Source organism: Bacillus rossius, chromosome 2 (assembly GCF_032445375.1).
Source record: "Bacillus rossius redtenbacheri isolate Brsri chromosome 2, Brsri_v3, whole genome shotgun sequence".
In the NCBI taxonomy this organism is placed as follows: Eukaryota; Metazoa; Arthropoda; class Insecta; order Phasmatodea; family Bacillidae; genus Bacillus; species Bacillus rossius.
The window spans coordinates 103831632-103844294 of NC_086331.1; the positions used below are offsets into that span (position 1 = coordinate 103831632).

Genomic DNA, 12663 nt, shown 5'->3' on the forward strand with positions numbered 1-12663 from the left:
GTTCTTAGCAGGGTCAAACCTGGTGTTTAATGTTCTGGGGAGATTTGAAACTTTGCTGTTGACAATAAAATTTTTCTTTTGGTTTTATGTATTTTCTCTAAAAAGATACTGGACACCTGCAGGTCTCATCCCATAGTTGCTTTCCCAGTACCATATTTATTTATTAGGCATTCATAAAAAAATTTGCTGTTGGCCAACTTTTTATGCCTTTCTGGTAATTTTAGATATTTCCATTCTGTTGATATTTTTAGTTTTTAAAATTGATGTATAGCAAAATAAGCACGCCCAAACTGAAAACCCAAAGTAGTTTTTGAAAATATACTGTTGGGTTTAGGAACACAGGAAATGCATACTATTTATGTTTTACTTTTATTTTTTAAATATAGTTACTAATAGCAGAAATTTTTTTCTAGCTCTATCATCATGGAGAAAACATAGCTGTTAATGTTCACATTGCAAACAATTCAAATAGAACTGTAAAGAAGATAAAAGTGTCTGGTGAGTAGGAGTTGTGTTTATTGACATAGTGCCATTATAATGTTACTCAAGAAACCTCTTAGTGATAAAGAAAGACAAGAATTGATGGTAAATTTTGATAAAACCCGAATTACAACAAAATATACTGTATTACATTAAAATGCATAATATATTTTTAAACACCAAAATTGATGTTAATATACCTTGTAACATTAAAATGGAATTAAAATAAATTTCATGGACATAGGCCAATGCTAATTTACACTGGTATTTCATAAAAAAACATTCAAGAATGGACAGAATAGATTAATAAACAAACACATGGAAAACATCTAAAATCAACTCTGTCAAATGTTAAATGCCTAGACACCATCAGGCTGTTCACGCAATGCGGAAACACACAACTTAGAAATTTGGATGAGAGAGCATAAGTAATTTTGGCTTGTTCTTCGTGTGTTTATGTATTCATCTTTGTTCATTCTTGAGGTTTTTCTGTGATTTCCGGTGTTAATCAGCAGTGGCCTATGCTCATGAAATTAATTGAAATCAATCATCTCCATTTCTAGAATCATTCAAAGAATGTAATAAAATGGAATATAAAACATAGTAAGAGTAATATTTAAAAGAATTCAACTTGTGTACGACAAGTTTTATTTGAACAGTTTGAATTTGACAAATGCATAATGGTGTGCGAAGCTTCAGATTATTGAAGTCGAATCAGACTTATTTTATTCATTGTTTGGTTAGAGAAAATTTAAATTAAGAGCAGAATACCGTATTTACCTGCAGAAAAGTAGCCCCTGCATCTGGGTCACATCATTAAATATGGGCATAAAAATCAATCATTTTCATCTTAACAGTTGCCCTCTTCAGTAGAGTTCCTTAGATACACATGAATTCATTGTGTTCCGTGTTTCAGCTTACTGCTGCATAAGAAATCCAGCACTAGTGTTGACCCTCTATGTGTTTTTTTGTCTGCTTTCTGTCATACTTTATTACTTTGGGAGGGGATGATGTGGGAGTCCTGTGGCCTCTTGTCTTCCCTCCTCCCTTTTTTATTGTTTTTTCCTTCCCCGGCTATTCTCAGTTTTTTTTACCGGTCCCTCTTCTCAAGTGAGAAATGGTGGGAAGCTACTCTTTCTTGCCGCCTTCTGTAAAAAACTAGCACACACGTTTCAGTCCAAACACCAACAATGTTTATAGTCTTTTCATGGGGTTATACAGTTGAAAATGTGAGAAATTTCACACAAAAACAATGTTGGAGTATGGTTATGTTTTAAAAACCTGTCACTCGTGTATAGCGCGCCCTTTTTTCCCCTCAAGTAAAGGAAAAAAATAAGGATGCACGCTATACACGGAAAAAAAAAAGTTTGTGAAGGGGGGGAGGCGGGGAGGAGTGGAAGTCGTTAACTGCCGGGTGACGGGTGACGTTTCTGGCCAGCCCCCACACATACGCACAAGCAACAAGGCCTCTGTTTCACACACACACTCACACACGTGTGTGTGCGCGCGCGCGCACAAGCTGGCACATCATGGTCTCTTGTTTATTTTTAGACCTCCCCCCTTTACAGAAAGCCAGCTCAGAAGCTAGTAAAAAAAAAAGAGAGAGAGAATGTTGTCACCAGTTCTCCCCCCCCCCCTCCTTGTCCATTTCTTCGCTTCCTCCATTCCTCGTCCCAGCAGTGACGGGTGAGTCATCTAGTTCTCCGCGCCAGCTTAGCAACGTTGCGCGGCACGCCTCCCTCCCTCCCTCCCGCCCACGTACCAGTTGTGACGATACAGCGCTTCATTATCTTCCGTCTACACAGCAGAGTTTAAGTATTTTCCTGACGCATCACCACACATCAATTTAAATAATCAGGTACCACAAAATGTTAGTAAAATTTTATTTATGGAAAAAAAAATTTAAATTTTTTTTTTCTTTGGAATTTGTTGCAAAAATCGTGGTGCACGAGGGCACGCTATACACGAGTAAATACGGTATATATGGCGCCATCATGGACATTTATGTCTAAGAGAGAGGGAGGGAGCACCATCAACACTCCTCGAGATATGGCCATATGCATTCACACACACTAACTCTTTCTCTCGCTGGTTTACTTTTGGATTATCCCATTATCCCCTCCAGCTGAACGCTAGCGCAGCAGACACGTCACTGACCGGCCGGCAAGTGCCAGATGTAGCATAGGCACATTTGAATGTGGTTCACATGCATTGCTGAGATATTTTAATAAACAAATTTATACTTACTCGCAATGTCATATTTATTAAAGACCAACGTAGGCTAGTTATTTAAGCACATTTTAAACTACGCAGTTATGTTAAAATTTTAATTTATTATGTTATGCTGTATTGTTTTTTTTTTCTTTGAGAACTCAACGATTTAGATTTTTCTATAAAATTTGTTACATTTTGAAAGTGAATAACTTATAATTTTTTTGGTTTATTTTATTCATTGTTAAGTCCAGAGTGTTTTAAAAACTCAGTGTTTAAAAACTTATTTTATTTGCAGTGCGGCAGTTTGCAGACATTTGTTTGTTTTCCACTGCTCAGTACAAATGTACAGTGGCTGAAACAGAGAGCGAGTAAGTTTCCATGTTTTATACATTTATATTTTTGTAAAGACTTGCCTTTAATGTAAAATTATGTTATTTAAGGTTCACTGTTTCTTATTCATAATTCTTCAAACCAAAAAAGCTCTAAAAACAAACTAACTTGGTTTCTTGTCTTAAATAGCTGTAATATTTGGTTGTAATGTTCTGTCTAGACTTCAGCAGTCTGATCTGATGTAGTATTATTTTTAGAGATGATGGAAAATAGCATTTATTTTAAGTCCAAAAGCATTTCAAGCGATTCAAGATTGATTGCAATTTTGATGTATTTTGAAGACTTTTTTTTCCCGTTCTTTAGTTCAAACATTTTTATAGTAATTAATTGTAACTAATATAATTTGTAACGAAAAATAATGCATCTTAAATCGCATTGCACTTTGGTGGGAACTATGTTCAGCTTATTATGTAATATGAAGATGTTAAAACATTAATCTAAATTCATCATCATGAAAAATGTTTACTTCCACAAAAAAATAAGTTAATTTTCTACTATTAAATAAAGGTAGTTTAGCTGTCAATATTTGTTTTTACAAATAAGGAAGTTAAATAAAGATTAAATTAACATTATTGTGAAGCGGACTAGCGTGTTCGCAGAATCACCATTTTAGTGCCATAATTGACCAATTGTGTGAGCAAGTTAGAGTTGGGGCCCTAAATAGTTTTGAAAATTTGGGTGTGAAAGTAGTTACCTACAGTGGAGTCTATTCCATGAGAGAATATGAAAATGTTATGTTTATAAACTTTAATTCCTTGATTATTTCACAAACCTAACAAAAATTAAAAATGATTTTACATTATTTTTAATCTAATTTACTAAACCAGACAGACTGTTCAAATTATTTTTCAGTATTTTAAATGTAGTTAACCTTACCTAATAAATTGTTCAAACAATTTTACAGAATTTAGGAATATTTTATTAATCTTCCGTGTTATGTGTGCACTAATTCACCTTCCTTAATCACCTGAACCATTTAGTTTGTATTTTTTTCAGACAGGGCTTTAAAAGTTACCTACAGTTATGAATTTACTTGAAAAATCAGTACCGTAGTTTGAGAATTGCAGAGCATTTTAGTGTGCCTAATATTTGACCTTTATGTTACAAATTATTAGTAGAATTAAACCTAAACTACGCACACTCTGTAGCAACGGAAACATAATAGATATATGTATGTTAGATTTGTAAGACACATGCATACGCACACACAGAGCAAAAAAATTTAAAGCTTGAAATGATGATGCCATGTTTTTAAACTTCATATTTCTGCAGCAATAGATGTATCATTTACAGAAGAGATGATCATTTTTCCTGTATTCGCGTGGTGTTGTAGTCTATCGTCATGGCTTCCAAATAAACAAAACATTGGCCCGATCTTGAAAAAATAATGGTGTTGCTGAAACTCGCTGGTTAGTGATATTAAAGTTTTTTGTCTCCAATAAACGTCTTTATAGCATTTATTTGTGGCTATATAGTTGAAATAATTTTCCATCATCTTTTATTGTGTTATAAGTAAAACCAGCTGAGGTCAAAAAGTTTTATATAAGTAATTCCTTCATAAAAAGAAATCAGTACCTGCAATCTTGATTTTTTAATACTTAGCAATTCCTCTCAGTATGTATTTTCTTATTAAATTTTCTTGCTCATATTGTTAGTTAGTGTATTTATTTTCACCTTTTAGGCTAGTGATTTATTTCCAGCTGCAAAGTTTTCTGCATGAAGTAATCAGTTAATTCTTCCTGAGGGTGACAAGTCATAATATATCAATACGTAAAATTTTTAACACTTAAGAATGCACAGGAAGTTATTATTAATGCCATGTTTAGTGAAAAAGTAATGATGTATCTTAACTGAGCATTAAAGATTGATACAATAAATTTTTACCACTAAAGTTAATTCTTAAATTCTAACCACCATATCTTTCTCATTTTAAGAACACTTGAAATATTAGTTCACTTAAACTATAAATGTTTTATGCATAAAAAGGCCATTAACAAAACATGTAAATTAATAAATAATGATATTGGTAAGAATATTTCTCATTCTTTTCTCTTCAGACAAATTCATATTTGAGCCAGTGCAAGGCTGATCCCACAATCAGAGAACTTTTAACATTCGTATTTGGTTGGACATCATTTAGCCATGCCACTTTTCCTTTTTTATTACTGGCTTAAGTGTTTCCCAGGGCTTATCAAAAGAGCTGTAAACATTAAAGTAAAGTACAGTAAAACCCTGTTGTTACAACCCTGTTTATTATGACCACCTCTCTATTGCAACCCCTTTTTGAGGATCCACAAGAAAATTTGTGTTAAAAAGTAAAAAGTTTGAAGAAAATCTACTGATGATCGGTTTGAAGCGCATTGTGCTGCGTTTCTCTTGCTAAGCACTGTACTGCACACCCCTTTACCCTTTGACCACAAATGACGGTTCCTTGGTGTCAGGCATTTCTTCCCGCCGGCTGGCAGCAGCCAACCATTGCGATATCACTTGATCTTGGAGTCGCTACCTTCTCTGTTTGCTTCTGTTGTTATGACTTGGATTTTCATGATTTTGGATCTCTTTTGGTTTTGGGTACCGTTTGTTGACGACTTATAATTGCAATTTTTTTTTTACTCTTAATTTGGTAACGTTTGGAAAACGACTGTAGGCAAGCCACTCATTTTCGTTGGACACCGATTTAGTTGTGCTTTAGGTTTGATTTTGTGAACAGTTGTTGACAACGTGCATTTTTTAAATTAATATCATACGGACTTCTGATTTGTGTAAAATGAGTAGAAAGTAGGGTAGTGTGGGATCTTGTGATTCGGGAAAATTTTCAGGATCACAAAGATTTTTTACTTCGCAAAAGGGGGGGGGGGGGGGGGGGCATCCCCAAATTTGTGGTACCTTTTACGATTATTCACATGCAGAGTTTTATTTTCCTCTATATTCAGCAATGTAGATTTGGAGTAAACCAACACAGGAAGACCGATTTAACATGGTTTGTCAGACATAACAACTGCAATATTGGCTTACTTAGTATTACTCAGAAGAGCTTTATACCTGTCTGTAAAACAGCACATAATGCTGTGCCCACCTTGTGGTTGGTTTCACTCAAAATGTCAAAATGTGGTGAAGGAACCTTTCATAAATCTGGTAGCAAACATCTGTCTTTAAACGTAAGGAATGACTGTTATCCTGACATGCTACAAAATGTTTTTTTGAGTAGATTCAGTCCGAACGCATGGTCCCTCCCCCCTAGTGTTCTAATTACCCCAGGCAATGTTTATTTTGACAGCTCAGGCAGTTATTTTTTCCCATGGGTTGACAACAAAAAAAAAAGTTACTTTACCTTCACAACTCAAAAGACTTATCACTAACTTGGTGAAAAATGGCATATTTTCATGTATATGGGGTTGGGGGTAGCTCAAAACATCCAAAATTATTTTTATAAACACCCCCCCCCCCCCCTTTATGACCCTATTATTGGGAACTGTAAGGGGTTGTAACAACGGGACTTTATACTGTAGTGTTTATAGGTTACTATAGTTTATTTAAACTTTTTTTTTGCCTAACTGGAGCCAAAAAAATAACAAATGAGAGGACATTGGAAATAAATAAAAACCTACACAAAAAAATTAGATGTGCCCAGGAAGCAACGAAAGACCTAATCAGTCAAATAACATTTGAAAAATGGCAAAAATGAAAAGAAAGTTTAACTGGTACATTTACTATATAAATAAGATTGATAAACCCTTGTCAATAAAGAAGGAGTAAAAGAAGACAAATACTGAACTAACAAATGACGATAGTGATAGAAATTAACTTGGATTAACAACTAAAAGACAAGAAAAAAATTAACAACAAAATAAATTATAAACAGCAAAATTAACACACAGCAAATCAAACCAAAGAAGACAACAAAAATAAAAGTGAAGATGGCAATACTACTAGACTTTTCAGGAATTCCAGGGCCTGGAATATGTCATATTTTTCAGGCTCATCATATTGTCAGTTTTTCTGATTTCTTCCAGAGATAAAATATTTTTTCTGCTAATTTACAACTACAAGTAGCATCTGTTGTGTAACAACGTTATGCTAAATTTAAGTTAAGATATATATTTTTTAATTAAATAGGTTGAAGTAACTCAAGTATTTTCAATCATTTGCTTAGATATACAGGTACCTTAATATACAATTTTTTTCAATTATATTTAAAATTTTAATCTAAGTTATATTTTAAAATTTGTACAAAATATGAAATTAAAATTGTAACTTGTTTATGCTATTACCACTCTGCTAGAAGTTTTTAGAAAGCAGAACACGCCTGCTTACAGTATTTTCTCATCCAGCTTCTAGAAGAGCAGCAATTCTTTATGTGCAATTGGTCCTGCTAGGGTGTGACCAGGGACGAGTGAAGGACAGGAGCTGGCGTGACGTCACAAGCCTGAAGTCGAGTTCGTCGTCTACAGGTCTGCTGTCAGTCATATTGGGATTAGTAGAAGTTACATGCTTAGTAATTGTCGTACTTCGCGAAATAGTGAAAAGTAATCGAACAAGTGTGTTTTTGGTTAGAAGTAACTATAGAGCAGAAGGAACATGATGTCAGCGACAAATGTGTTTTGAACAATTGTTTCAATAATTGTAAACAGAATGTTTATGTATGGTGTGTTATATCATGGTTGCTTTAAGTTAGCAACCTGTGAAAATCAGGGAAAATTAAAATAGTGAGGGAATATGGGGGAAAGTTAGAGAAATCAAAACATTTCTGGAGTTTCGTGTTTTGGCAAAAAGAAGAAGTGAAACTAGATTTGCCGCACGCGCTGTTGATGAATGTCATGTGCAAGCCCGGCTGCCTTGCTTGTTTGACCTTGTGCTCTCGTGATTTTATGACTTGGTTCCCCCTTCTCCACTCTCCCCCATCCACCATCGCACAAACATCATCTGCCATCGCACAAACATCTTCTTCATGTTGTCAAGCTAAACAAAGTTTTAATACCGAACGCTACAGAAGTTTTGGTTAGAGTCGTGCACACCATTTATTTTCAGGGGCTTATTGCGGAAATACAATACATTTTATTCCTATATTGATTTAGTTTAATATAGGTATATATTTTAAGTTTGGTATTACAGTGCAGACTCTTTTACTACTCAATAATGAAAACATGTTTTGGGGTTTGGGCGCCAGGAAAAGCCCCAACCTGGACCCCTGTGTGAATTACTTCTACCATCACCCCATATCACCTGTGCCAGCACTGCCAAAATGCTGCTCCCTGACCTTGGACTCCACAATCGAGACTGGCTGCTTATATACCGAATACCTTTGGGAATAGTTGATATTTGGAACAGAAAATAAAATTTGCTAGAAAAACGTGTGTGATTAACTTCGACAGTAGAGAAGGCAAAGTCAGCAAAATCAATGTTTATAAAGAAACCAAATAAATTCAAATATAATCTACCAATAAATGTACCAGTTCTGTTAAATTTAAATGTCATCCTTTCAAACCTCTACTGTTTCTACACAGTGAAAGCAAATAGTGCCTCGAACTGTCGAAAATATCCACAGACACTTTTCGTCAAAAATATTGGTACTTTGAGTCCTTTTACAAGACTAGTGAATTTCCATTTTTCTTCTGTGCGCGAGCTTATTGTGTCCGCAATTCGCAGTGTGGTACAATTATTTACGCACCTTTTTGCATTTTATTACCAGCCAGGATGATATCACTCATTTATCAAATACAGCTTCAGAAACGGCTTCTCTTCTACAAACAATTTGGCGATTGGTGTTTTCAATCAGCTCCTGGGGGGGGGGGGGGGGGGGGCTCACATGCAGGCTAATAAGACTAATTATATCATACTTAGTATGAGTGCATCTTCATTCAGCATGCCCACTAAGTCCCAGCATATTCAAAACCTCTCAACTCATTCATGGAAAATATTGTCGGCTCCAGAAATACAAATTGGCTCAGTACCAATGATTTCATCTCCTAGTTCGATCTGTACACCAAGTCACTCTTCGTAACATTTGTAGGCCCTTCTCCGTGTCATACCCACAAGTCCCCGACTGCGTGCTACGAGCTTCACTGTTCAACTCACCTGAAACTTATCAGGCTGCCGCCGCCAGTGTCAGAGCACTGCCGTCGCCTTTGGCAAGCAGTTATTTCTCACACGGAAACATCATTCCAGGCGAATTCAAAATGAAACATTCCTGATTGCCCCCCTCACTCCTCTGTTTCAAATGTTTTACCAACTTAACAATACCTCATGATGACAGCATTAAAAAATTACCACACTAAAAATTAAATTAAAAAGGAAATTCCACAAATTGATGGAACCTTGGTCAAACAAATAATGATATCAAACAATAGGAAAAGAAAAAAACCACGAGGCGCATGGTGCTTCCAACAGTTTGAGCATATTCCTCCACCTATAGTTGCCTAGTGCTGGCTAATGTTTGGCATTATATCCGTGTGCAATACCTATTTACACTTGTCTTTATCTTCAGAATCTGCAGTTTCTTTTAGTCTATTAATTTATTTTCATGAATAGACCTCTTCCAAATAAAATAGTTTTTTAAAAGGGCTTATGTGACCATGTGTTATTGCCAAAGAAAGTTTAATAAACATAAAGAACTGCTCAACTCTTAGCACTCACAATAGTGGCTTGTTTCAAGAAAAATATTTTATTATTTTTGTGGTAACACATATTTTCTCCCAATTGTCTGAAGTCTGTGTAGTGAAATTATATCGGTTCAATGATATTTATAAAAAATAAAAAAAAAACTATAAAAACCATTAATAAGTGTTGGTAAACTTTCAGAACAATATACATTTCTGTGGTTTTGCTGTGGGAAAGTTTTTTTTATAATGGACATGTTTATTTATGTAAACAGGAAAATGTTTTTGAAATTAGTGATATAATAAAAGGGCATTTAGGACCTACCTTTGTTACCAAATAATGTTTAAGCAACAATTTTCCACCTAATTAGTGATAGTTGTGTGTGATTTCCATCTTGGTGGCTCTTTGCAAGAAATTTTTTTAATTTTTTTACATTTTTTTTTCAGTAGGCAGACCTCTTTAAAATTAAATCATAACATAACATTCAAGGGACATTTATGACTTCTCAGATTTATAAATACAAAGTACTGCCTGTAACTTTTAGCGTAATATGCAAATATTGTCCATTTAAAGTGGTTTCTTGAGTGAAAATAAGTGATTTTACTGTTAATATTCTAATTAGGGCTGATCGGTTCCCACATTTTCAGTTCGGTTCGGCTCGACTCAGTTTTTTGTTAAAAATGTCGGTTTTCGGTTCGGTTCGGTCACTACTTCAAAATTTTTCTTTGAGCTGTCATACCAAAAAAAATTCCACTATAGTATTTGATTACTTGCAATATCTTGCAAAAGTTTAATTTCTTAGGGGAGTCACTTTCTCAGCAATATAAAAGTTATTTTCAACTACTATTTGTATTTATAAATAAGTTTATATGCTACTGAAACAACCATATGTGTAAAAAGGAACAGAACAAAACAGTTTAGAACATTAATAATTAGTATTACATTAACCTTGTTGCCAGCTTCACTTTCATTTGAGTTTAACACCTAAATCTATTTGAGACATAAGTATAAAATCAGTGAAACTTACAAGTATCACATGTAAAAAAACAATTTATAACATTCATAAAGAGAAAACCTTGGAATCACCTTCACTATCATTTCAGTCAGACCCCTAAATAAATTTAACAGAGAAGTATAAAAACAATGTATCTTCCAAATGTTACTTAATTGTGTGTAAAAGTAACAATAAAAAATCACAGCATTTATGAACATAACCCTGAATACAAATTCAGTTTTATAGCAGGCACATTCACTTTCATATCAGTCAAATCCAGAGAATCACTCAAGTATTGTATCATAGAGTATTGTCACTTTTTGTTGAGATGAGATAGGTACTGTTTGTTTTGTTCAATGAAAACAAGTTTCTCAATGGTGTCAGGATTAAGACACTCCCTACGCATTGTAACAATATTACCTGCTGCTGAAAACATTCGTTCACTAGAAACCTGGCTCGCAGGGATGCTAAGATACCGCATTGCAAGAGTTGAGAGTGCTGGGTATTTCTTTTTGTTGGTTGCCCACCACGCGCAGGGATTACCTTTCTTAATAATAGGCTCTCTTAAATAGTTTGTAACTTCATCATGTTCATGGTTTTCTTTACAAGCTACCTTAGCAGCACGTCGTAAACTATCCCAGACAGAATTTCCTTCCTGCTCATCCGAAGAAATGTCTACACAGTACTCCAAATCATTGTTTTGGAGAGCACTGGTCTCATCCTGCAAGCCTCTTGTAACTTCACTGGTCTCTTCGTTTGTAAATAAAACACTTTTAAATCTGGGGTCAAGAACTGTGGCGTATAGGTACGTTTCCTGTTTCCTAACATCTGAAAAACGTGAATCTAGTTCTTTTAGCAGATTAGCAGCAAAGACTTTGCCTTTGGAATTTTCCTGACCCAGAAATATATTCAGTTTATCCTTCACACCATCTAGCAGGGGGATAACACATGATGATGTTGGGTACTGTTCTTTGCTTATTTCCCGAGTTGCTTCTTCAAATGGTGCCAGCACTTCAACATAACCTTCCAGAAGAGCCCAATCAGAATCTTGCAGTTTCCTTAAGTTGGTTTCTGCAGAAGCCAGTTCAGCAGTTATAGAACTTCTCAGCTTACAAAGGCGCTCAAGCATAGCATATTCAGAGTTCCAACGAGTAGGAACATCTTGAACAACTTCAAGTACGGGTTCGTTGAAAGCTTTTTGAATTGTTTGGAGTCTGCTTCTTGCTTGGCTGCTTTGGGAATAATGTCCAACAATACGACGTGCTTTCTTGAGAATTTCTTCCATACCTGTGGTGTATTTTCTGGCACTTGAAATTACTAATTGCAGTGTATGGGAAAAACAAGAAATACCTATCCATGCAGTACGAGAAACAGCGTTTACAACATTTGGCCCATTGTCAGTAACTATGTAAACAGGAATTTCTTTGTCCTCAAGATCCATGTGCCATGTGTTCACAATTTCTTTTAGCTTTTCGCATATTGCTTTTCCATCTTTTGGTCCATGGAAACACGACATTCCTAAGCACAAGCGTTGAATCTCAAAATATCCCCCATGAAGTGACATGTTAGCGAAATAAAACTGTCCATGGACCGACTAGTCCATATGTCTGTAGTAAAAGACAATGATTTTATCTTGCCAAGGTTACTCTGTAGAACATTATTGACATCTTTCTTCAATGTCTCATATATGTTGGGTATCACACGCCGGTAGAATGTGTGGCGTGATGGAACATTGTAGCTGGGCAGAGCTTCTGCCATTATATCTCTAAATCCTTCTTCTTCAACAATTGTGAAGGGGTGCATGTTAACAGCTATCCATGTTCCAATTTTGGTGGTAAGAGCTTCACTCTTTGTGCTATCTGCAGGCCATTTTTTTTGTTTTTTGGAAATCACTTCTGCTAGAGTTTTTTGAGTGGCACTACTTTCTTCACATTTGTGTTTTTGTGCTTCTTTTACTTCCTGACTTTTTGTGAATTCAAAATGTTTGT

General features: G+C 35.1%; 1 protein-coding gene across 2 annotated transcripts in view; it reads left to right on the forward strand.

Moving 5' to 3' along the window:
• LOC134529540 (beta-arrestin-1) overlaps positions 1 to 12663 on the forward strand; it is a 95497-nt gene that overhangs the window by 50103 nt on the left and 32731 nt on the right. For both annotated transcript variants that reach the window (XM_063363742.1, XM_063363741.1), the window contains exons 8-9: positions 414 to 498; positions 2990 to 3062. In XM_063363742.1, coding sequence (XP_063219812.1) covers positions 414 to 498; positions 2990 to 3062 — 158 coding nt within the window. The remainder of the gene's footprint in view (positions 1 to 413; positions 499 to 2989; positions 3063 to 12663) is intronic.